The sequence below is a fragment of the Drosophila suzukii genome, chromosome 3 (genome assembly GCF_043229965.1).
Source record: "Drosophila suzukii chromosome 3, CBGP_Dsuzu_IsoJpt1.0, whole genome shotgun sequence".
Classification (NCBI taxonomy): Eukaryota; Metazoa; Arthropoda; class Insecta; order Diptera; family Drosophilidae; genus Drosophila; species Drosophila suzukii.
Window position 1 is genome coordinate 2,798,789 of NC_092082.1, and position 27,125 is coordinate 2,825,913.

At 41.4% G+C, this 27,125-nt stretch overlaps 1 protein-coding gene across 17 annotated transcripts in view; it reads left to right on the forward strand.

Annotated features, from left to right (window-relative positions):
• Svil (Supervillin) overlaps positions 1–27,125 on the forward strand; it is a 124,698-nt gene that overhangs the window by 54,593 nt on the left and 42,980 nt on the right. For 7 of the 17 annotated variants that reach the window (XM_036814886.3, XM_036814892.3, XM_036814893.3 and 4 more), the window contains exons 3-10: positions 7,805–9,458; positions 12,929–13,275; positions 15,982–16,476; positions 17,092–17,543; positions 17,606–17,705; positions 18,122–19,730; positions 24,727–25,322; positions 26,755–26,868. In XM_036814886.3, coding sequence (XP_036670781.2) covers positions 7,805–9,458; positions 12,929–13,275; positions 15,982–16,476; positions 17,092–17,543; positions 17,606–17,705; positions 18,122–19,730; positions 24,727–25,322; positions 26,755–26,868 — 5,367 coding nt within the window. Of the gene's footprint in view, positions 1–1,116; positions 1,625–7,804; positions 9,459–12,928; positions 13,276–15,981; positions 16,477–17,091; positions 17,544–17,605; positions 17,706–18,121; positions 19,731–21,780; positions 21,855–24,726; positions 25,323–26,754; positions 26,869–27,125 lie in introns of those variants that run through there. The other 10 variants (XM_017077836.4, XM_065864918.2, XM_036814895.3 and 7 more) reach the window with 6 other exon arrangements.

The window sequence follows — 27,125 nt, forward strand, 5'->3', positions numbered from 1 at the left end:
TACCTATCATGTGGAGCACACGATGCTCCGGTCCACCCCGATCCCTTCCTGCTTTTTCTGCTTCTGGCCAGCAAGTCCCCAGGCTGCACCGATGCTTGAATTGGATTGCTGGTGTGGCATGGTGACATGCCCCGCCATCTGCAGTTGGTCCCGTTGCAATACCACCGAGTGCTACAGTGGCATGTGGATGGTTTCACATCTCTTGAACATGTGTTATAATACAAGTAATAACTCTTGGAAGAGTATTTGCCTCTGTTTTTATTCCCAATATAGTGTTTTCATTATTGTTCAGCTACTTTACAAATTTCCCATCAATTCCTTCAGTTTAATTATATTTTGTTTTAATTTTAAACAAAAAAGGTGTAAAAGATTTTCACTACAAATTTTAAACATCTGTACCTTTAAAAATACTTGTTATAATATTAAATATATGTGTTTCAAAAAACATTTTTAGTTATAATCAAGTAGGTATTATTTAAAACTGTTAGTAATTACTTATACCCTTAATTATTTGGTTGAAATTAGGAAACTATACGTTCCTCTTAAAAAGACAGTTTAATTTTTTTTAATTTTCAGTAATGTAGTATTTTAAAGAACTATATTTGCTAAAAATTTTAGTCATCTTAGAATTGTAAGAAATATTTTTTCACATCTTTAAGAAACGGTGCAACATTTATCCAACTGACCCATCGATCTGCTGTTCCTCTGCCTGTTTTCCTCACTCAACACTTGCATCCAAGCAGCTGAGTTTTCCCAGCTTTCCCCCCACAATACATTTCCATTCCATCTCCGGCATCTTAGCTTTTCACGCCTTGTGGCAGTGTTACCGTTGAAGCACGTTTCTCGTTTTGTTTTGGCTATTTTGTTTTGATTTCGCTTCTTCCACTCACGGAGCTCTCCGATACACAGATACTCTCAAAAAATAAATAAATACACACACACACAAACAGTCGGCGGGGCACACAGATACTCACAAACACTTGCTCGCTTTTTGTTTTAATTCTTTTGCTTCGCCGAGTAGAAGATACAGAATGAAAACGCAGCACACAGGCAGGCAGCTCCGAGTTCTAGATACTTTTGTCTAGCGCTCGCCGCTCAGTCGCAAAATCGTTTAGCGCCGAGACGGACGGCCAAGCCGTTGGGAAATTATACAAACGAAAAATAAGACACAAAAAAATACGAGAAAATCGCTGAAACAACACCAAACGAAGACGACACGTCGAGTGTCTCTTGTTGTAACGTTGACGCGAGTGAAAAGCGCTTTTCTATTTTCGCCTCAAGTGCAGCCTGCTCGCTGCTGAAAACTCAAAAAAAAAAAATAACAAGTAGAAAAGAGTCCCCAGCATCGTTTCGCTTTTACACAAAATAAACACTTGACGCGTGTGTCTTACTTTCTAAAATAAAATAAGAAAATCCGCAAGAAGATTTTTGTTAGATCTAAAAAAGAAGCCAGACGACCGCGTTTTGGGGCGGGCCAATTTTAGCCAGGCTGATAAAATGCTGGCCCTCAAGGAGTGTCTAATACGAGAGGGTGTTCTCAATCTGGACAGCCCCGAAAAGTACCGGCCATACCATCTACACGGTAGCAGGAGCAGCGGCACTATGGATATTCCCCGATATCGCAGTTAGTATCTATACATTCCGGACATGACTAAATCGCAGTTGATAGCGGGTATCTGTCAGATATGCCGGCCTTTTATGAGATAGATTTGCTGGTGACCGTGAATGGATACCCTATTTCGCATGTGATATGAAAGAACCGATCTGTAGTGAATGGTGTAATTTGCTTCTTAAATAAAACTGAAATAACTGAGTAAATATTCGATAGAACTATTTTTAGCACGCTAAATCATTTTCTAATCTCAAAGATCGTATTTGTAAGATGTGTAGTGCGCTGGCGAAATATTTTCACTATTTTCAATGAGTCAATAAACACCATTTATAGGGACTTTTTGTCAAGTGAATCATTCTCTAATCCAGCTTCATGGGAAGTTTTTATCTTTCTAGAAAATGAAAGAAATATTTATTTTTAACTTAATAAAAACAAAATTGTAATCGTCAGAAAGTATCATTTAATTCCAAAAAGGTTAAAATCCATATGAGGTCATATTAGCATCATACAAACATTTTTCCATTTTCCATTTCAACTCTCGTTATCGTTATTTTTTTTAAAAACATTCGAAACTATATAACGTGTCTTAGAATGTTATACATTAGTCACAACTTTTCATGATAGCTTGCACATTTTTTTCAATTTATAACAATTTTTATCTCAATGGACTGTTTGTTGTGCCAGCTTGTAGACTCTGCCCCGAAAGAATCAGTTTTCATTCCAATTTGTTGTTTTTAAACGCTGGCGTCGTTCTGTTGAACAGTTGTCCAGCTATCTGCGGTATTTCCTATATAAATGCACCTATTTTTTCACTGGATTATTGTTTAATATCTGTTAACGATTTGTATTGGCATTGTTTACCATCAAATTGTTGCTGGAGTATTGTCTTCGTTACTTTTGAACTGCCCCAACCCATTTATTGTCTAAAAAATAGCTTTTTTTTCCCCAAAGTTTGTGATAAAGCGAGACAAGTTAACCGAACCCGGACCCAGAAAGACTGTGTCATTTGTCTATGGAGTGTGCGGTGTTCCTTTGTTTTACCCCCTGATTGTTGGTGCTTGTAGACCGGGCCTGCTTTTATTTCATTTCGATTGTTTTTACATATTTCTCTCTCTCTAAGTCTTGATGTATGGCCATTTTATTTGATTGTAAAGGGCTTAAGTGCTAAAGAGAGGGATCCAATTCGATTCTTCAACCTGCTTATAAAGTTGTTCCAATCAGAGGTCATTTGTGTATACGACCTGTTATCCAATGATGGGGACAGAACGGACGGGAAAGATACTTTGGCCAAGCCGATTAATGCCGATGGCTATCAATAAAGTAATTTACTTTGGGGAATTAATTTGTATTTGGGGTGATTTGCCTTAAATGACTTACCATGACCCTTAAACTGGAAGATTTATTACGTTGTAAATTGTTGGGCAACTAAGTTTCCGAACTATAACTTATTAATTTTGAGTCGCTGGCTATCATAAAATGGTAAAAACCAATTATTTGGGATCGTAAAGGGATCTATAAATAAGTTTTTGATAAAACTAACTTATCAAAGGTTTCATTTACAGAGTGAGACATAGTAAACAAATAGGGAAATAACCTGTAGGCATGACTCTGTTCATAGCTTATCAGGTATTGGAGCAATTTTCTTCAAGTAAAAGTCAATTTCACCACTCATGAAAAACTTAAAGTTTCGATTACCAAGTTGAGAAAATGTTTAAACCCCCAAGCTTTCTTGAGGGTCTCTCGTCTAGGGTGTATCCATTTAAAGAAATTATAGGATGGATACTCTGGTTAAATATCCACTTCCCGCACAACCCACGCTCAAGAACTTTACTTAACCCAATTTCCTGCGGTGCTCCCACACACATATCGACATCCATCAACGGCTTCCCAGGCGTTCTTTTAACTGCTTTTGATTGCCAAACATGAAATTACACAATTTGATGCTGCACTCGTTAAGAGTTTCCCAAGATTCTTCCCCAAGAAGCCCATCAAAAAACCCGGGGCCACTTTATGACCGATGTCGAAGAGGGGTTTTCTGGCTGTTGATAATTAAATGTGTTTATTGCATAAAAAAGTAAGGCAAGTCGAGGGGCCAGTCGACGCAGTCGTGGGCAGTTTGCCCTTGCATTTAAAAATAATCCCGAACGACGTTGCAACATTTTGCTGCCTGTGCTGCTGCTCTGTGGCAAACAGCAAACTGCAAACTGTAAACAACGAGACGGCAGGCAGCCACTTCTGTAAAATGCACTTTTTTCCTCAATATTGATTCAACTTCTGCCTTTTTTCGTCCCTCGCTGCCTTTTTTTGCTGCTGCAGCCACACACGTATTTATAGGCATTGGATGGCTTTTCTGAGTACATTTACAAAAAAAAATCGGCTCTTACTTAAAATTTCTGTTGCATTGGGACATGTAGAGCGTAAATGATATTGAACATTTGGATTTACTGAAAGCTATTTTAAACAGGAAAACTTATATACTTAAGGGTGAAACTTGTAAGTTTTTCTTGCTATATAATAGGAGTATAATCTGTTCTGAAAAATATTTAAAAAAATGGAAAATATAATAGAATTGGGTTGACCTCAAATAAATCATTGTAAGTTAAGATATAATTTGGACTTATAAATTTAAAGAGTTTTGAAAGCATTTTTGATGTGACTCTAAAGTATGCTACAGTAAGATACCATTAAATGAATAAAGGGATTAAAAATATATTTCTCATGGAAAATGGCATGCCTATTAGACCTCTAAGATTATTAAAATTTAAGAAAATTTTAGTTAAACTTTAGATAAAATATAAAGTCATTACTGGGGTCACAGAAATTTGTAATGTCTTATAATCACCTATAAGGGATCCTTAAATTATGCTACGATAAAATACTAAAAAACCTATAAGGGGTCCGAAAGATAGTTCTTATGGCAAAATAATATATAATTAAATTCCAGAAAAAATAAGAGTTATAACACATGAACTCATAATTCTCAAGCTCGTTTTCTTATAGTGCACCTTTTTTCTGGTCTGCCTCCGACTGGGATTGCCTTGACAATATGATATTTTTGCAGCAAGTTTAAGCCGTGCCCCTGCCCTCTCCCCCTCCCCTCACCCCTCTCCACAGACCCCTTACCCCTTATTAATTATGCAACCTGGGACTGCGGGACAAGACGCAAGAAGACAAGAGCCAATCGATCAATCAGTTGGCTGAGTTGGCTGCCACACACAGAAGCGTTTGGTAATTCAACGCAACGAAGCCGCAAAAATGTTGACAGCAGTTTTGTTATTGCTTCTGTTGGTTATTTCTTTGAACGTGTAATTGTTATTGTCCCTGGAAGCGTTTTAGTTACACAAAACTCCCAGCTGTTTTGGCCTACCAACAATAATTAGTTAAAGTCTCTTTGGCCTGCAAGAAATCTTTTTTTTTTTGCCAAAAGCTGTTTGCAAATCGGTTTTCTCGCATATAACCCATAAGGCAACGTGCCAACGACTTGGTTTATTTATTTTTCTGGTTTGGATTTGGATTTTGGCATGCAACCCATTCATATATGTTGGAGAATCCCACGCTGGCAACTTGCCTTGCAAGATTTTTATTTTCAATTTGTTTATGACCAGATTTAGGCATTGCGTAAATGCAGTCGGAAATATAATATTTTTTGGGAACATTTTGATCCGTTTTCCATAAGCGAAACCTTATAAAGACTCTGTGCATTCAACTCTCGGCCATTGTCATCCTGAATGCAATTCTTGCTCTTGTTATTTTTAAAAATATCGTCTCGTATCTGGCCTTTTTGGCAAAACAAAAACAAAACTGTATATTTGCTTTCGATTATTTCTGTTTTTTCCGGTAAGGAAATTGGGTAGCGATAAGTATGCAAGTCTTTTGTTTACCTTTGAGTTCGATATTCTTTTATACACATTCTTTGTTTTACAGCCAAGGGAAAAAAAGTTCTTAAGTTTCCCATAAGCTCAATATTTGTTTAAGTCAAATATCAAGACAACATTTTTCTTAGATTGTAACAAATACTTCCGATTCAGTGAACAGTGCCTCTTGACATTTGCGATTCTTAGAAATAGCAAAGCACGTGCACACATTGTCCCAACAGATTTGTTGCCTTTATACGGTTTGCTATACAATTGCCAATTATAATGTATTCTTTGCACTTGACTTGGCCCAGAAAAGTTTCTCAGGTGATAAAAAATAAAGGCGACTGAAAATCCCATGCGATTTTGTTTGAAAAGAATTGAGATAGGAATTTCTTTAAGCGAAAAAAAAGAAACAAAATACATTTCAATCAATTAAGAGATCCCAAAATAAATAACAAAATGCTAAGGCAGACAGAGGTTGAGGGGGGAATGGCGCCTGGCAACATATTGCCATAGCTCTTTTTTAATTGAGCGTGGGATGTGACCTGAAAGAGGGGCAACAGGGGGTTAAACAAGCCCTTAAGCCGCTGATTGGAATTACTGGGGGTCTATTGGGAGTGGAAGGGTTCAGGGGCGTGCGTGTTGGTTGTTTATAAAGTTTAGGCTATGACAAATGCTCGCCCACACTTGTCTGCTTTTTGGCTGTTAATTGAATTACAAATATTTGTGTGCAATTTTAAATTGCTTAAAAAATATTGTCACACAGTTAAAGAAAATTTTTCATTCCATCAATAATACTCTTTGATATTATATGGGTAACTTAAATAAACAAAATATACACTTTCAATGAATGTTATTTAAATCAGTCCGTAACTGATTATATTGTATCATAGCAAATTACTTTTTTTTCAAATGTTTACTTACCTGCAAGCCATGTTTTTTCTACCACAAACCTATTTTTTCTGCCTTTTTTCTGATCTACAAATTGACTTTTGCTTTGTGGCTGTTTGCTCTCATCGTCTGATAAGATATGCGGCTGCGGCTTTATTTTTATTTGCCCTCACGGGATGTGCTAACTGTTTCAATATTTGAATTTCACTGGGCATTCGTAATTGCTGGACAAATAGGTATTTCCCAAAGATCACTCCCCACTCTCTCTTATTTGCCTGTTAATTGTATTTGTATAATTTTTTCTTCATTTTTGACTGGCTGTCATAATAAATTAGATGCGAAAAAATTCGCTGAGCTCTTACATTTGTTCAACATTTGGCCAAAGAGTCTCGTATTTTATTTGTGCACATTCGTGAAATTCCATTTGGGCTCTTGGCACTTGAAATGTGCGCAGCAACTGTCAAATAAATTGTTTATATCATAAAATAATAAGTTGCATTACTTTCTGTAACAAAATTCGGTTATTTTTCGTTTGAGACGTTTCTCCCGAAAATACAAGATTAATTAGGCCCCCGTGAGCATCCTGATTTTTGCCGCACAGAGAGCATAACTAATCGCTTATGCCTTGGCAGTTGTCAAATGAGATTTGCATTCACATTTACAGTCACTGCCAAAAGTACGAAGCCCACAAAAACTGCACTCATTGCCAGAGCAGATGCTTGGCTATAAAAAGCAGGCAACCCTCACCTCACCTTGACATGGTTGTAGGTGTTTAGTGGGCGGAGATGGGGTCCAAGATGAGGGGGCGTTTTGGGTTGGTTGTAGATGCAATATATTAATCCGAGTGCTCAGGTGCAATTTAATTGCTGCCAAGATTTGCTTTTTTTACGCGCCAAGTGCGGTGCGGGAAAAGGGAATTAGAAAAGCAAACACACGGGTGGGACGAGAGGAGAATTATGCACGGGGGAAAATGGTATGTTTAAAAGGAAACCTCTGAACCTCTGAATATATTTTAATATTTAAAAGATCGTGTTCATTTATGTTCTTGTCATAACTACAAGTTTGTAAGAGTTTAGTTATTTTTGTTGACTGTTAAAAAAGATAATTAAGAATATCTCTGAAATCTCTGTTGATTTTAAAAATACCAAGAAAAGTGTTTATAAGTATGCAACAATATATTTTTAATAAGGAAGTTACTATTTCACTGCATACTTTTAGGCACCCATATAAGTGATTTCAAAAACAATGGTTTTAGATATCATATTGTTTTATAGTTGATTATCTTTTTAAAATTAAATAGTCTTTTTTTTGTCTAGTGTAAAAGTCCCCAGTTGGGGGACATCTAGCTGCATTAAGCGGAAACGCAATTAGGGGAAACCAGTTAACATTACTTTTCATTAAGCCCACTCTGACTCATGGTTCTTTTTCTCCCTCTCGTTCGCAGAAACCATTGCGGCCTCAAGTGACTTATCCACAGCACCTGCCACTGCCAAAACTAGCTGCCAGCCACCTGAGCCACAGAAACCGAAGCAACCGAGAGATTCGGAGGATTCCAGTTCGCAGAAGTCCAGTGCTCCGTTGCCCCAGTCGTATCGTGGTCAGCATCCGCACTTTCATCACCACACCACGCCCGCCTACTACACGGATCTCCAGCTGAGGATCCACACGCCGAATGCATCGGATGTGGGGGCGCTGAACGAGAACTATCGCAGCGTTTACAGTACTCCCAGTACCCAACTGGTGGAGCAGCGTTCGTTTCCCAAAAGCTCCACGGCCACCAAGGATCCACCGCTGCCCATCAGTAATCCAGCCAGGGGAACGTTTTTTCGTGGCGACTCTGCGTCCAGCGACAGCCACACAAGACTCCGCCGCAGCCAGCTGAGGACCGGCAGCGAACCGGGACGCTTCTACAGATACTCTCAGGGATCTGCGAGCCCTACCAAAGGTGAAACATCAGGTGGTGAGCCACCCCTCGTCGTCAGTCACTCCCCCAACATCACATCCACCAACAGCACCACCACCACCTCCAACATCAGTAGTTGTAATCCCGTAGAGCAGGCTAGTCCACCAACACCACCACCCAGTAGCGTAGCCAATCCCAGCGGATCCGGATCCGGTCGCACCAGCCGGCACAAGCAGCGTTTCCACAGTCGATCCAAGCGAGCGGTGCGCGTGCGCAGTGAATCGCGTCCAATTAGCGCCCTCTACGACATAATATGCAAGGAGAAGAACCTGGACAACAGCAGCAGCAGCAGCAGCAGCAACGAGCAGGAGAAGGGTCAGGATCGGGATCAGCTGAAGACGTCGACGACTGATCAGGAGAAGCCAACAGCCGACAAGCTGGCGACCTTTTGGCCCCTGCACCATCACTACCTCAATCCCCCGATGAGCAGCGGCAACTCGGGCGGCACTGGCAGCAATCCCAAGCAGCAGCAACCGGAGAAGCAACATCACCAGCAACTTCTTGTCCAAGGAGCAACCAAGGACTTGCCGGCGGGCTGCAGCAGCAGCAGCGATGATGATGAGGTTTCGCTGCGGGCACTGCACTCCACCCGCAAGGTCACCAACCTGCCAAGTGCCAAGGCCACGTCGCTGCCACCGGAGGAGGGAAATCCGGAGGAGATCGCCCTGTCCCGGACCTCCTCCAACCGACTGAGTCTGCGATTGGCCAGAAGTCTAGAGCCCTCGGTCCGTAATATCCCCACATCGGCCTCCCAGGAAGTCCAGAACTATGATGCTGGGGAGCCAGTGAATACGGAGCGTCTGTTTGTGGAACCTCCCAACATACCATTGTCGGCCATCAGGAACACCCTCTACGATCATGATCTGGAGATCGAAGACTGCGACAGCACCACCCAATTGGATCAGGGGGATGTCCGCGATACCCTCAAACGCTGGAGCCAGGAGCTCAGCTCGGGGACGCAGCTAATGAACGGAGCCAATGGCCACCATCAATCGGATCCCGAGGCAGACCACCACGACCATGACCACCAACCCGATCATCTCGAACACGATCAGCAGCATGCACATCAATCATTGCCAGTAGAACCCAAGTCTCATCATCATAATCAGCACCACCAGGCCACCAATGCGCGCAGGTAAGCTGGAACCCCATCCCCGCATGGAATCCGAATCCACCTCCCCGAATCTTGTAACTTCACCAGCCCCTAAATGTATCTAACTATCTGTTTCGGGAGCAATTACCCGCATAATTAGTTCCTTTTTTGCCAGTCGTTAGCCAAGTATGGGTTGTCCTGATTACACCGCCAGGTGTTGGGTGTCCAACTCCCCCTGCATGTTGTTATTCCAAGGTGCTTAATCACGCTTCGATGAACAGCGGTGGATAAATAAATAGTAATTACAAATGATTGTAGAAAATTTTGTGTATTGCAGTTTTCAAAAATTATTATACTAGCTAAACCAAGTTTAGTTTTATTAATATAATTAGAAACAATTTATGTATTGAATCCAAAAAAATTCATGTTAACCTTTTAAAATATATGCAAACGGAAGAGCCCTATTAAAAAATCTTTTATATTTTTATTATAAAAAGTTTAATTTTCGTTTTCCAATTTTGAAAGGTTTTTTTTCCTAGCTTTTTGAAGCTTTCATTTATGAGTAATCTTGAATATAATCTGAGTAATCTTGAATATTTTATATTTCTGTCCTATTTATTTACCCATCACTGTGATTGTGTGTGCTGTGATTGGAATTACTCGGGGGTCATCAAGCTGATTACCGTTGAGGGTGAAAGCGTTTTGTTCTCGGAAGTTGCGGCTGATTAACCAGCAAACATAATGCGATTTTGGTTGGGTATATAATTTCATGGACAATGTTAAAGCTGCCACTTGCTTCAAAGTTAAACTCTCTCCATTTCTATGGGTCTAATCCGTGCTCAGGCTATACCGACATAATCCTTGGCGCACAATCAAAACAAATTGCATGTATTGTGGGCCACCTTTTTCTTGTCGAGCCCCATGTGCTATATGCTATATGCTGTATGCCGTATGCTATCTTCACCCATATTGTTCGACGTCGTGTTATACAATGCGACTTGGCGGCTCTCTTTAAGCCGGGCCCCCAAACAAATCGAGATTCACAGAGGCAGGGGGCTTGTTAACAAACGAAATCCATGTATTGTTCGTTTATTTTTTTCGTCTTCTGTAGAGTGTTACGTGGTCCATTGTTTTGGGGTTGGGATTGGGAATGGTCTTTGGGTTTCGCTCTTCGGTTTTTGGGATCATATCGCAGCGGCGACATCTTCGACAATCGCATCAGTGCGTGGAGTGCAATTCGCAGCGGCCTCAGGTCTCTGGTTCCATCAATTATAATGTGATATATCAAAGCGAATGTTTTCCCCCGAAGGTGACCCCCCAACCTCGAAGAGGCTACCTTCTCTTCCTCCTACCCCCAAAATCAAATCCGGCGTAGAAAGCACCTGTTTTACAGCCAAACCCGAAACTAGCGACAAGTTTTTCCAATAGGCTTTCGCTACAAAAATGCATCATAAAAAAAGGCGCGTAGCATAATAGAAATGAAGAGTGGTGGAGAGAAACAAAAATCACAAGAGCCAAAGAGACAATTTTCTAAAAATGCATTCAATGTAGAATCTCGACGAGGAAAAATTTGAATGCACCGGCAATTAAGTGTGGAATTTATCTCAGGCCCCGTTTTTGGCCGTTTTGTGGTGTCAACACCGTCATCTGATCACCTGCTGCGTCTGCTTGGGTATCCATTTTATAGCCAGTTAGCCAGTTGGTTAGTTGCCAGTTAGCCTGGCCCAGATCGTCAATGGTCTAGTCCTGGTTTCGCTTTCATCGCAGCTGTGCTCCATCGGCTAGACTCCCAAAAAAACGAGGAGACACCAAAAACAGCATCCACCAAACTGGTTATTATCACTTTTCCTTTTTCCCCCGAGTTTTTCCAACGGGTTGGAAAGTTCTCGGGCATCCATCCAGTAGCAGATACGTCATATGTGTCTCTAGCAATTTATACAATTTATGGAAATTTCCATTTGACGGACGGGCAAAGTCAAGAATCAAGAACATAAAACTGAGAGCTGGGTAGATGACGATCGTAATGATGATCAAAGCAGAGGTTTGAGATTGAAGGCCAGGGGAATACCCTTGAAAATGTGGTTCCAAGAAGTCCAACCCAAAGGTTGATTGCTGAAATTACAGTAATGAAATCTAGAAAACAATTAAATTCAATCCAATTGTGTTTTCTGTGAATTTCATTTTTTTACAGAAATAAAATATATTGTTAGATACTTTTTTTCATCCAGCGACCAATTAAATTTAACAATCCCATTACAATAATATTTAATCTGTTAAGAATCTGTCTAGTCTGTCCGAATGCCTGTCCTTAACTCTTAAAGTCTGCATCTACATATAAACATCCCATTTCCCTTTCAATTACTTAGGGTTTTCCACATCAAAATATTTTCCCAATGCCAGACATTCTATTTTCGTTTGGGTTAATCCCTTAACCTACTTTCTGGTGACTAGAATATCACTCCCCCGGAGTATTTTCCCATATTGACCATCGATATGATCATGCCCTACCTCTCTACAAGGACGGACTGCAAGATATTGTGTCTATGTGTCTGCATGGCTGCGAGGCACGAGACATCATAAAGTACACAAAGCGAAAAGAAGTGACATTGATGCGTCGCGACATTTAAATGTGCACAGCCTGTCTACCTGAGAAAAAAGAAAACAAAATAAGAAACCCCGCAGATAGACAAACCGACGGACAAAATGGACAGCTAGACGAAGTCTTGCGCTTGATTGAATGTCTGCGATCTGCGACAAGCTGCAAAATTCTTCACTCGCTCGCTAAACAGACATATATATATGTATATCTGGGCAAAAGATGCATTGTCAGCGATGAGGAAGTGTATATCATTTACATGGACGGCACAGACTTTGAGATACTTGGCTTGAGATACTTTTAGCTACCTGCGCACAGTGCCTTTTGCGCATGCGTGCAATAGTCACACCAATCCATAACAATAACAGACTTGTTACGCTTTGTTCTTTGACGGTCGGAGTAGAGATAATGCCGCAGTTTGTATATATCTATATATATATCTTGTATCTGACAAATACCGCTGCTACCTGGCGCAAATGTGCGAATTTTGCAGCGCTCTCTTTTGAGTGATTTCGGAGTGGAGTGACTTTGTTGCTGTTTTGCTGTGTATCTGCAAGATACCAAGCGGCAAAACCCAAAAAAAAAAAAAACAAATAACCGACAAAACCAAAAAAAAGCGGCTCCGTGGGTTTCCACTGTGTTTGCTGGGCGAGCCGGCGGCAGTTGCCGAGCGTGTTTGCTGCCGTCTAGCCGTGCCGCATTTAGCGGAACTCCACTCTCGAATTGTATCTTTGTATCTCGCAACTGTTCGGATATCTCGTTTCACAGCGACTGCTATTTTGTTTTGGTGTGTTCTGATCATACACATTTCAGCTCCAGCCGCGTTGCGTGTTCATTTCCGTGTAACTAAATTAGTTTAGAAAACCATTTGTGTGAAGTGAAATATAATTAAGTAATCCGAAAAACGCCTTCGCAGATTCATAACGCGCACCACGCGCTCCGCCAGTCGCCAGAGTTCCGCCGGACACTCGCCGCCTCCACCGCTGCACCGCAGTGACGACTCCTCCAGCAGTTCGCCCTCGCCCACCCGCAGAAGGAATAAGCCAGGTGGTGCTCCCACTCCCGCCACTGCTGCCACCGATCCACCATCCTCGTCAGCGAACGGGAACAGCTCCGCCTATGAGACGGCAGCCACTACTGTGATGACCCATGACCAGCAGCAGCGACATCCTCCAGTTGAAGTTCCTAAGGCTCTAGCCATCGATCCGCAGCAGCCAGAAGCCATCGTCCTGGGCGCCTGCCCCACTGCATCTGCCAGTTTAGGTGAGTCTTTCAATCCTCAATACGTATCTGTGTATCTTTTCTTGTTGCTTGTGTGACGTCTCTGTGTTGCCTGTTTGTGTGTTCGACTTTGAGTTCGTCCTTGAGCGTTTTGTAATGTCCTAGCCAGCCTGCTTACTGATCCCTCGCTTGCCAAACTGCGCTTACCTTTCACAGCTCTTTAAAAAATCTATTCTTACCCTTGGGAACTTTATAAAAATTCCACTTTCAGCCTACTCATGCAGCCTTTTCAAATTTCATTGTATAGGAAAGAAACCCCTTTTTACCCTTACCGAAATTATAGTTCTCATTACACAATATATGTATACTTGGAATATTAATATCAAGTTACTGATCTTTATTTACCCCAAGATCAATGGAAAATCCAATTTATCGTAAATAATCGTAAATACATATGTTAGATATCAACGCCGCTCAGTTTATAATTATATGATCCTTTATTTCCCCCCTAATTAAAGTTTACAGAGGCACAGATCAATTACACAGTTCAGTAGATCTTTAAATTATCCCACGCTTTGGTTCTATGCTATTACAATGCTATTATAAACCTTTCAACATATTCAGTAAATCAGTCTACACATATATGAGTTCATTTAGTTTTTTGACTAATGATGATTAGTTTATCCTGAAAATCCTTCAGTGATCATCATATTGATCTTTAAATATCTTTTCCAATTACTTCCCCTCTCTGCTTACCATTCACGGCTATTTCCGTTGATCGTTTTCTGATCTCACACTTTAATTTACCTTCGCTTTTCCCCCCATTTTGCCAACATTACAAATTCATTAATTCTGGGTCCAAACTTTCCCAACCAAAGTTCGGTAATTAGCCCGCCCCATGCCGATTTTAGCCCTGAACCGTGGGCCTGTCAACGTTTTCTGCAAATTAGACGAGAAATAAAACCAAACTCCATCATCAGAAGAGGCGAGTCGCCGCGTTTCTTCGTTTCTTTTGCACACTTAAAAGCAATTTAAACTAAATTAGATTTTTGTCGGCTTGCCAATCAAGCGAAAACGTTTTCTAGACAAATGTTAATTTGGCTCATGAGAGACCTTCGGCCAAAACATTTAAATCAAATTGCAATTGAGCAACGCGATTCAAAAGTCGAATCAATTTCAAAATATTTTGACTGGCGAGGTTTCTCGGATGTCAGAAAAGTCTAAACTGGCCGAATTATATAAGACAATTTGCGCAATTTTAGTTCGCATTATGTATTTTTTGCAAAACTCCACTGTGTATAAATGAATAAAATTGTTTGTCATTTAATAAAATCGATGCCGATGTCCAGACTTCACGCAACTTAGGCTAATGAAAGATGCCATAAAATTGCTAATAGATCCCAACCAAAACCCGGGTTGTGCCCAATTTTTTTTATATTTTGTTTATCAATGAATGGATCGGAATCGGGTTTATTATCAATGGCTGGACAAGGGTTTCATACAAAATTTTGACAGTCCCCTTTGTATATCTCTCGCATAACGGTTTTTTGGAGCTCTTGGGAAAGTCTACCCGAAGATCTTTGACACAGATCTGCATATCACATGGTTATGGGAAGTTTCCGTTTTAATCGGAAAGATTTAGTAAGCATTTGTGGCCACACAGAACGCGCAGCTGCCAAAAAACCAATAAACAAATATAATTCGATGATGATCGATCAACCATATCGATTTCGTTTCAATTGTTTTTCGGTCTTTGTTTTCCCATGCGCGTATTGATTTCAATATTTACCAATTTGGCAATTTTTTGATTCACTTTATGTGAAATTAATTTGATTTCTGTGCGCTGTCTAGAGGGCCAACGATCGCGGCGGAAAGTTAGGAGCGTTCACTGATCTTTGACAGACGAGCAGGAGGCAATGAACGGGCGGTTCCCGGAGATGCTGGCAGATGATTTGCCGAAAAATGTTTTATTTTTCGCCCATTTCTTTTGCCCCGTCTTCTGAGTGGATTATGAAATCGTTTGGAATTTACATAAGCCACAACTTGTGGGGGCAAATACAAGGTTGAGTTGGATTACAGTGCTTCAAGTGGTTTCGTTTGAGAAGAATATTTTAGAAATCCAAAACAAATGTGTTTACCCATTTTTAGAAAGTTCTTACTTAAGGTCTCTCGTAGGTTTATTATAAATTTGTTTTTCCATTAAGAAAATATATATTTTATTATATTGGATTTGTGAAATAATGATATTGATTATCAAAAAAAAGTTCCCACATTCACCTCTTCAGGGAGTCATAAATTCTGGTTTATTTGTGAGCGAAATCTAATCGTCGGTCGATAATCTAATCGCTGGCTCTGTCAGTTTAATGTCCAATAATGTCGACAAAGTTAATACATCATCGTTAAATAGAGACCTAATGACCTGTGAGATCGAGGCTCGAAAACTTTCGTTTTGGGCTTAATGCTTTTCTATTGTCACCAAACGACTTTCGCAACTATTTCGTGTTTGTCACCTCACCAATCAATCTTTGCCAGCTAGCCATTAGATTGGAGCCGAGTTTTTTCTCCCATAGACCCCCATATTTGCATTATGCAATCCTAAAACCATTCACGCACACACCCAAAACAACAGCAACATCAACAGCAGCAACCACAAACAAGCAGCAATCATAAGCTTTAATGTCTTACTAAAACAACAAACTCCACGCATTTTAACCTCTTAAAAAACACAAAAAAAAAACAAAACAACAGCCAGCCAAAGTCGAGGAAAAGCTGGCAAATGCAGTATTAATTGCACCTACAGCCACAGCAGCAACAACAATTGCAACGCGAGGCAACGCAACGCCAACAACAGCAGCAGCAGCAACAACAGCACTTGCAACAACAATACTAAACAGCAACACGCCACGCCCATGCCGCCCCTATCTAATGCCAACAAAGCGCCGTTAATTGTGCTTAAGACAGCCACATCTGCAGCAGCAGCAGCAACAGCAGCAACATCCATTGCAGCAGCAACATCCACCGGCACAGCAGCAACATCTGCTGCTGGTTCGCCCATTAAGCGTCGCAAGAATCCCCTATCGCCGCTGCGCCTTGGCAGCCAGTGCCAGTCCACCATTGCTCCTCCGCAGGCCATTGCCAGTCCGCTCCTCAGCGGCGGCAGCTGCTCCTCCTCGACCACCTCGCCCCAATCCTCGCCAGCGGTTCGCACCACCAAGGCGAGTCGCCTCCGCGCTGCGGCGCTTGGTGAGTCTCCCCCTCCTTTCTCTGCCTCCCATCTACATCCCTGAATCGGTGGAGGTCATCAGGTTTTCCATCTCTCCAAATCCATAACCCCGTTGTCTAACCCCAGTAGTTTGTTTTTTGTGCACTTATGTTGACTACAAGTACACAGTGAAAAAAGTTTGCCGAAAAACCTTTTATAAGGTAAAGGCTAAGATCACACAACATATTGGCATTTTTCCTTGTAATGTTTGGAACTTTATAACATACGAAAAAAATACTTTCATTAAAAACATTTATTTTCTTAGATGTTATTAATCAGATAAATCGATTATATGACTTTTTGTGAACATTTTTCTGAATTTCTTTAATATATTCCAACTACTTTTTATCAATATTATAGAATATAGATTTTTTTTAAAAATAAATCTTGAATTTCAAGTAACTAAATCTAACATTATTTATTAAAAATTTGAATTAAAAAAATCATAAACATGCTTTAACTCAAAAATTTTTTTTAAACCTTGCTCTTTAAAAATTTTTAAAGTATGATTATAATTTTTTCTCTGTGTAACCACGATCTCATTTCATCATCCTCAATATCGTGTGCGTTTTCCCTCTTTCTAAAAAAACCCGCAGATAAAAAGAAGGAAGAGGAGCAGCGCCAACGCTACAGTTCGCCCGTATCCCCAAGAATCCCCTCCAGCAACGGAGGAGCTGCAACCCATCGACGTCTCAGCAGCTCGGAGCTGTCGCCTAAGTCGCCAGGTGCTAGTGGATTCAACTCGGAGCCAGTACCGTCAGCCAGTTCGGGAAAGATCCCGGCGAGATCTGCCTCCCAGCCCGAGGACACACCGCCCACCCAAAGACGCCAACCCCTGGTGGCCGTGGGTTCGGGAATCTCCATGAAGCAGAGCCTCAGCGAACTGCACTTCACGGGCGGAGCAATTAGTCCGCCCAAGGCTACGGCGGAATGTACACTGCGGATGCGACCACGTACCTCCACAATGAGCACCGAGAACACGGAGAACGGACGACGTGACCACTTGGCTAATCTGCAATTGAGTCCCGTGGAAAAGCACAAGAGAACGGTGAGGCAAACTCTTAATTTTAATTGAAATAACTAATAACTAATTATAATTATATTCCCCAGCCCGAAGTATCCCCACGTCGATTGGGAGATCGCGACAAGTCGGCCAAACGGAAATCGAATCTCAATCGTTCGTTGACCGAGGAAGCCACCAAGGATGGCGGTAAGTTGGCAACAACTGGATGCAGTGCAGCACACAGCAAACCAAAGGGGAGATGATCAGCATGGCACCAAATTTGGACTGCCTTCAAGCTTGAATGGCTATCCAATGAGGCCGCAGCAAAGATAACCACGAAGATGACAGACCTCACTGTGAATCATTCGATCTTCAAGCGCCATGTGGCTGGCAACGTTTCAGAATCATTCAACTTTTAAATACCATTTTCAACACTTTCATTTAAATCATTATGTGCTGCGTCACGAAAGCTTTTTCATTGAAGAAACTTGTGTAAAATATGTTAAAATCCAAGCTGTGCCAAGTCCCCATTTAATGTTATGCACGTGTTAAGTCCTCTGGCTGCTTTTTAATTTCATCATATTTAAAGAAACAAATACTAATTCTCTGATCTTCTCTTGCAGATGAGGTTGCCTCTTCAACACGCCGACGCCGTCGTCGTGAACTGGGAATGGCTCGTCCTCTGGTTCCTGGCGGTGATGAAGCCTTGAGGTATTTGCTGCAAACACCACAGAAAAGTTCCTGCAGCGAGTCCACCAACTCAATTTCGGAGCCCTACCGTCAGTTTATACCAGCCGTACGTCATCCGGAGGTTCCAGTGCGCACCATGACCGCGGTTTTGCCTACACCACGACCTTTGCATGCCCCAGTGGCCAGGAGTGTCACCCAGAAGTTTAATGAAAGGACCAAAACCGATCTGGCGGAGATCAAGAAGATTGCCGAGCAATCGGAGGTGCAGCAACAACAACCTTCTGTGGACGAGAGCCAGAAGATGTCGGCCATAATGCGTAGGAAGAGCACGGATGAGAATGGAGCAGTTGCTGGGGGATTACCCAACCAGAATTCCCCACCTGCCCCTAATCAAATTGTATCCATACTGAAGAAGAAGGAGCATGGAATGGGCGATTGCAACTCCAGTGCCTCGAGCAATCCTTCGCCAGTGACCTTCTCCTCGAGCGTTATGGATAATCCGCTGGCAGGAGCCGCTCGATGCAAACGGCAGGGAATACTCAAGAAGAGGTCAAGCCTGGATGAATCCCGGTACTACTCCCGATCCCATTCACCCGATGAGCGGAGCATTCTTATCAAGTCAGCCAGGAGGAATTCGCTGGAGGAAGCGGGCACTGGCTTGAGTCCAGCTCAGGCTCATGGAATCCTTAAGCAAAGCAGTTATGACAGCAGCAAGAGTGATGGCTGCCCATCGGCCACGGAGAGCCAGCCGCATAGCATCCTGAAGAAAAAGGACTCGCTATCCACACCCTCGGATGGCGGTTGCCACAAGCATGTGTCCATTTCGCAGGCTGTGATCTTGGCTGCGGCAGAACTGGCCGCCCATGATGGCATCACCTTCGAGGATGGTGAAGAGCACGAGATACGACCCATCCTTAAGCAGGAGAGCACCTCCAGCGAGGAGGCAGTGCGTCCGCCGAAGCCCATACTCAAGAAGAAATCCTTTGGCGAGGCCGATGAGCATGAGATACGTCCCATACTGAAGAGCTCTCGCAAGAGCAGCCGTGAGGAGTTTGACTTAAGTGGTTTGGAGAGCGAGGTCAACGATTCCCTGTCTTCCATCCTCAAGACAGACTCGCCGTCGAAGCGTCGATCGCTGGGTTCCGCATCGCATGATCTGGAGGAGTCCAACACGTCTCCCAGCCTGTTGAAGAGGCGAACCCGCTCGCTGGAGCGACGGGATGTCCAGCCTGGAATGGATTTGGCAGCTGCACTGGATGCTATTGCCACCTCGCAGGTCGCACCCAGCACGCCAGTGGATTTCGTGACCACACCAGCGAGTATTTCGGTGGCGGAGCGGATTAAGCGCATGGAGATGCTCTCCACGCCCACTTCCCGTGAGGCGGGCGGGGCCAACAGCAGCTGGGAGTCGCCTCTTCAGGCATCGTCATCGGAGCCGGGAGGTCCTGCCACGCCAAGGGTACTCAAGCCCAGTGTCCTGCGCAGGGATTTGCAGAGGGAGCGCTACAAAACGCAGCCCGTGACCAACGAGGAGAAGAGCTTGTAAGTACAAAGTAATAGGAACTACTGCATCATATTTCAAAAAATATCTGGGTATTTAATATATTTCAGTTTAGATAAATTCGGAATTAGTATAAGCCTGTATGTTTTAAAAATATTGGTGGAGGAATCAAAAGGATTATACAACTAAACCCCTAAAACCCACATAGATCTGAAAATAAAACATAGCTAGGTACAATATATATTCTGCATAATACCAAATAAGCAAAAGTGCAATACTTATAAATATCCTTTTCGGGCATTCTTCTTGCCACATTCTCCCTCACAAATTGCGCATACGTCGTGTGGCCTGTCAAGCTGTCAGCTGATTCTGCAGCGGACGCCAGTTTACGCTTCGATGGTCCCAAGAATTCCAGCCCCCGAATCCGAATCGGTATCCGTATCTCTGTTTGCGTGGAGCAATATTTGTCTATATACACTCGCATTCATTGCTATTTTTGGTCCGCCGAGCACATTTCTGGCTGGCACTTGGCCGAGCCTATAAATATTTATACCATCATGGTGCCCACAACACCCGACAGACTCACTGTCAACTGGAAAATGTTACAGTTGTTAGACCATTCATATGCCATAGCCATTGCCATCGTCGACATTATAATCCAGTCATGATCGGCTTAATTAACTTTATTGTGGACATACTTCGCTAACCACGTAGCCATAAATTAGCTGCTAGCCCATTCTGATGAAAATTTCATCACACATTTTGCCAGGGGATATTTTGGCAACATATTTTAATTGCTTTTCCATTGCTCAGCCAAGTGAATGTCAACAAATTCTGTTTCCGAAAAAGCCAATGAAATCCTCCATGTCTACTGACCTCAATTCGATTCGCTGTCATATAATTCACTTTTCTCTGCCGCCTTTTATTTTTTATTGGCCCGACTTGGTGTCACTTAAGCAGCTTATTGCTTGCCTAATTACCTGCGCAACTATTGAGGCCAACAAGAACACGAGAGTGCGCGAAATACAACTAAAGGTTAGTAATGGTGGGGCGATTATGGAAGGTCGATTGGTTTTACCAGTTTGGAGGAGGGGATTATGTTTGCAAAGCTGTAGAAAATAATAAAACGATTTATTAATATGGCAAAGAGGTAGAACATATGGTAAAGACTTATTTATATGTTTGATTTTGGTTTTATCCTATCATAATACCTATCATCAATTTGATATATTTTTCTACCGACTTTCATTCGAAATTGTATTTACAGAAAAGTTAAATCTCTCATTTGTTTTTAATTTCCATAAATGATTCTTTTTATATAAACTGATTTGTCTGATCCTCAAGAACTAGACAAAAGAAAGGTATTAACTCTTCGCAGCCAGGAAATACGAAAGAAATCCACAATGGATTTGATTGTCTACCTTTTAAGAACCGCAACCAAATCAACTACAATCGAGTACTATCATACCATCGTTCCCAAACAATTAGTTGTTGAATAAGCTGGTTGGCCACAAATTCTCTCACCTGGGATGGGTAATTTCTGCGAATTGTGGATTGGCCAATGTCGGGCTCGTAAACCTAGTTTCTTCGCTAAAAGCATTTTAGAATTTCGACTAGAAGATAGAGGAGCACCTCTTCCACTTCCAACGCCACAAAGTTGCCAGTTCTTGTTTAACTGTGTTTTTATGTCAGCATTTTATGTGTGTTTGGTTGCCGGTGAGTGTTTTGCTGGTTGTTATTATGGTTGGGTTTGTTTTTTTGGGGGGCTTTTGTTCCACTCTGGCACTCCCTTCCCTCACAAAAAAAAATATCAACCAACAATAACAATATAAGCCAGGTTGTTCTGTAAGGCTTTTGTTTTTTTTAACACTCTCGCTGACTGTCACATTTGCATTCAGTGAACGGTATTGTCAATATCTTTTGCACTTTTGCCGACGCTTTGTGCCGTGAAATTTATGCTGTCCATACGTTCCGTTCTCGTAGTTATATTCGCATTCAGTTGCATTCAGTAGGTTGCACCAGGCGAACGCGTTCAGATACAGATACTTTCGTATCTCTATCCATTTCCGTGTCAGAACCTTTGGACGAGGAGGATTTCCCAGTTCCATGTTGTTGCTGCAGCGACGTCAGAGCGAGAAAATGTTTGAGGCGTATATCAGAAAACGGTAAAAAAGAAACCAAGCAAAAATCGATCTTAAAATCTGTCAAAGCAAAAAACCAAAAAAAATCGTGCAATAATCGCCGGCATTGAGATATTATAAAAATGCTCGCTGACATGTGTTGGCCTGGCCGATTAAATCGATACACCTCATATATGTCCTATTCGAAGTTATGCTGTATCTTTCCTAATCTCCCGATAAGATAACCAAAAAAAAGTAACAGTTAACCACAAAGCAACTGCCTTTCATTTTACGACTAAAAAAAGAATCGCTTTAATAGCCCAATCGTAAATATGTCAAAATAGGAGCTGTGTGAAGAAATCTTTGCAGGTTACCTATGGGTAAAATAATTATTTTATGTGCCCATTGAGAAATATCTGCAGAGGGGATATTTTCTAAATATAGACCATCCGTGTCACACCTCAGGCGGTCCATTCATAATTTCTATTTAAAAATGAAGCAAATACTGAAATGACAAACTTAAAAGAATTTTAAAAATATATTAAATAGTTAACACACAAAAAACCAGTATGAAAGACATAATATTTCATATATTAAAAGTATGATCTTGTTTTTAAAGTGGTGCACTAAGGTAAAGGTATCATATCATAATAATTTTTTGACGACAACTTTACCGCCTGCTCTTTGCACTCTCAAAATTTCTCTTTCACAAAATTGAAGAGTAAAAGAAAATCCACCGCAAAGGAAAAGCCAACTAAGACATTTCCCAGCCAGACGGCGGAAAAGAGGGAAAATACCATACCAAAATAAATACAATAAAAAAAAGGCAAGAAAACCAAGCTGAAAATAATTTAAATTTGCCGACAGCGACGTCGACCGCGGCAGAGCACCGCTGAACCACCGCACCACCCAACTCTCCCCACCACCACCACCGCACCACCCAATTTTTCTCTGCCGACGTTTTCTGCTCTTCTGCTCGGCGTTTTGTTTGTACAATTTTTGCGCTCAGTTGCTCGCGATCGCTTTTTCAATTTTCACGTATCCGCCAGCAGCAGCGCTGAAATATAAATTATATTTTAAGTAAAAAATCGGAAAAACAAAAACAAATATAGGAAAAATATAGTAATTTTCCCCTTGAAAAGAATAAATAGTGAATAGTGTGTGGAAGAAATTGAAACTAACTGATAAATTTATCAACTAAATCGCTGCCCGGTTCGGTTCGGTCTTCATCTTATCAGGTGCAGAACCAGATAGTAGATACTCCCTATATGTGTGCCTAGTGGAAGAAAAACCACGTTCCCTTCGGAAATTCTTAGCCAGTTGCCGGTAGACGGGCTCACATACCGCGTGTGAATTGGAAAAGGTAGTTAATAAAGTTAGTTTTTGGAAAAACCCCGAGAAAATCCAGTGAAATGTGGTCTGAAAATGTTAAAATATATTTCGGCCAGCTCTTTAAAAATACACATTTCGTAATGTGCTATAAATAAATTCCATGAAAAGGTGCACTCGTGCACCCCATTGAAAATTCCAATTTTCGAGTGCTACAAATTGTGCCAAATTTGCGAAACATACTTAATTTCTATATCGTTAAAAAGCAATGCCAATGTCTGCATAAATTTCTGGTTTAAATGTGTGTTTTTTGGCTGTGAAATATTCCGCTAAATGGCTTTATGTGGTTTGTGTACTCACTAAGTTTTGGCAAAATCAAGAGCTGTTTTTATATATATATATAGCTCTCCTCTTTGATTAGATCACTCGAAATCTACAGTCATAAACTTTTTATAATTCTCGGCAACTGTTGCCGCTAATCATCATGTTTTTTGTGTGTTTGACATATATATTTCAAATGTAAAGGCAAGAATTCTCACGGACTTGTTTCCCCTCTCCCTTCTCAACCCAAATCCAATTAGCTTAGTTGTTGCATTTAAATTTTTGTATATTTTTAGTTTTTTCCTTCTTATTTTTGTTATTTTCCGCTTCCTCTTTTTAACATTCGGTGTGCGCCAGGCATGGAAAATGGGCCTGATAAACAAAATAAATATTGGAAAAACTCAAGAGTCGAACAAGTTGTAGGTGAGACTCTATATATAGAAGGGAAAAATTTCAAGAGGCCTTCTAGAGGGTGATAAACTTGCAAGTTTATGCAGTAGAGTCTGTGAGGAAAAATATACACCCATCTGTATAGGTACCTAATTTCCTTTTCTTTTTTCTTATCAACAATTCAATTACCTTTCACTGTTAGCGTTTTATTGCGAAAACATTTTGGCTAATTCTTGTGGACCTCCTCGAGCTGGTAAACTTTTACCTTCACTCCCCCGGAGGCTCCAAGCGAATCAACAAAAGCACCAGCCGCCAGCGCCAAAGTTTCACCACCAAAACATAATTAAGTTGGCCAAAATTGCCTATAATTATGTCCGAGTATTGTTGTCAGAGAGGGAGAATGATAGAGACGAAGGCACACAAAGAGATTCACAGTGTATTTAAGCCCGTTGTTATGTAAATTTCTGCACAAGGGAAATCAAAAGTTTCTTAGTCCAATGTCAAATCGGGGTGATTTCGAAACGGAACTATAGTGAATGGATAAATCGGTGTTTTATAAACAAAACACATTATTTTGCAATATCTTTTAATAAACTTTTTATAACAAACCAGTAATAACTCCAGTTTTTATAAAACTTCATTTCCAACTAAAACTAATAAATATTACCAAATATCCCATGGCCATGGGTATTGTGATAAACTTATTGAGGTTTATTTGCCTTTTGTGAGATAATAAATAGAATTATCTTTTTAATACTCATTGTTCATCAGGACAGTCTTTTATATTTATTATAAACTTAAGAAACCACAAATTTGATGACCCATTTAGCTGCTGCTTATTGATTTGTATTAATAGTATTTTGTTTTCCCCTTGCAGCTTTAAAGCCAACTCCGCGCCCTTCGACATCTCGGCCACGTCGGCCTTCAAGCCCACCAAACCGCTGGACATTCGCTTGACCCACGCGCAGCAGCCACCGCTGATTTCGCCGATCACAGGACAGCCACTCAGCCACGTGCCCGCACCACTGTTGCTATCCTCGTCGACGAATTCCGGAGCGGGAACTTCCTTCCGGCTGGCCCGCAGCTCCACCCAACCGCTGCAGTCGCCCCGAGTTGTCCACCTGGCCAGTACCGGCGTATCATCACAATCACCACAATCCTCGCTGTTGGCACGCCAGCATTCGGTCAACGACAGCAGCGTCAATCTCAGCGAGCAGCTAACCCTATCCATCGGCACGGACAGTGAGCACATCTTCGAGATGTCCGCCCTGGAGGAGGATTCGGCCATTCAGTCGCTGAGCGATGAGACAGCCGCTTCCGCCAACTCTGCATCTGCAAACTCAACCTCCACCGCAACCAACAGCACCACCACCACAACACCACCGAGTGGTTTAACGCGGAGCAACAGCGTCCGAGCCAGGGCCAATATGTTCCAGCAACTGCAGGAGCAGTCGCGCAATCAGCGGGCAACGGGTTAGTAAAATAGTAGTGAAGGTCTAGTGCAGGTCGGGATCCCATTCACCCACCCATTATCATCGTCATTCGCTGGCTGTGCTGAAAATTAGCATGAAGCAATAAAGCAGACGAGCAGAGACCGCTAAGTTCAACCGGTGGCACTGCGAACCTGGTTGGCCCATGTCGCAAACCGACCGTAACAAGAAGGCCAAGACCACAGTGGCCAGAATAAGAGCAGATTAGAGCTAGAGTTGAGCTAGGGCCACAATGGTTTCCTATAGAAACGGCAGCAGTACCGATGTGCTGAGTGCGATAAACCTTTACGAAGCCAAATGTTTGATCAGAAAATCAGTTTTCGGATCGTTACAGACTGTTTTGAATATAATTTCTGGGTATTTAACCGGAGACCTAGTTGAAAAAGCTATGATAAAACTAAGATTCGGGGAAAAGAGTGTGTAAAATCATCTCAAATAGATAAACCATCAATTTATTAAGGAGAAAGTTCATATTATCCTATATTTTGGGTTTAGTAAAGCTAAGGGTACTTAACTGGAGAGCTAGTTAGAACACGTTCCTTTATAACATGGAAAAAATATAAAAACTTGGTTTTTGAAAATATTGTTTAAATTATACCATGCCAAATCCAAGATTCGTGCAAAGAAATATGTAAAAACATCTATAATAGTTAAATCATCAATTTATAAGCAAAAAACTTGATAATTGGCTGTATTTTAGAATTAGTAAAGCTATTAATTTATGTAAGTTATTTAAGCTTGTAAACAAACCTCACAGATAAGCACTTATTTAGATAGGGAGTATTTTAGGAGCTATAATATTGACATCAAATAAAAATGAAGAAATTATTTAGGCAGCTATAACTCTCAGCAAACACTTAAATATTTGTTTAGAAGCTTTCAAGATCCCTAGAAAAACCTCCATACCTTTTGCGAATTTTAATTAGTTAAATCTGCTGGTCAGTGTGTGCCGCCTTTTCCCGAGTGTTTGCCAGATTTTGCCATTAGCGTTGGTGTTGCTGCAAGCAGTCCTCTCATGGTTGTTGGCCAAGTTAATAAGCTGTAAAATGTATGTCACTTGCCTCACACTCACCCGCACTTTGAAAAGTCGCCGACTCCGGCAATCAGCAACTAATTGAGGCTTGCGTGTTGGGTAACATTTGCTACCAGATGATTGGGGAAGGGTAACCGGGCTATATGGTGCAGGTCACTCGAGATTAGACTTTCGTTATCGAAACCGTAGCGAAATCATGTAATAGTACATAGACTACATTTGAGAACTATGCCAAACTAGTGTCTTTATTACACCCAAACTCACAGTATACATTTCCTAGCAGTAATCTGTTTATATGTACAGAACATGAGGAATCAAAAGCTCATGAGGCCCTCTTTTCAAAGACGCAGTGGAGTAAACATTTTAAAATTATCTATTTCAGGAGGCTCCCGTCAATCTCCACCAGGTTCGACGGAAGTTTCCTCGACTGCAGCAGACAATTCCATGCAAAGTGATGAGCTGTCCACGCCAAATGCAACCATAGATGCGGAATTTGGTAAGTTACTATATATATATTTATGGGTTCTCAAGAGGGGAGGGTGTAACCTAGATGAGTGACGAATATTCAAATAAATTCCAGCTTATCTAGTTTACAACTCTCCCCTCAATTTTGCCATTTCTACGTTTTTGTTTGATTTGCACGATTTGCTCATTTGGAATGATAAAAAATATATAATTCATATAAAAATATTTATTGTTGTTGTTGCTTACTGTGTCTGTGTTTTCTTTAATTTTACATATATCTTTTTTTAT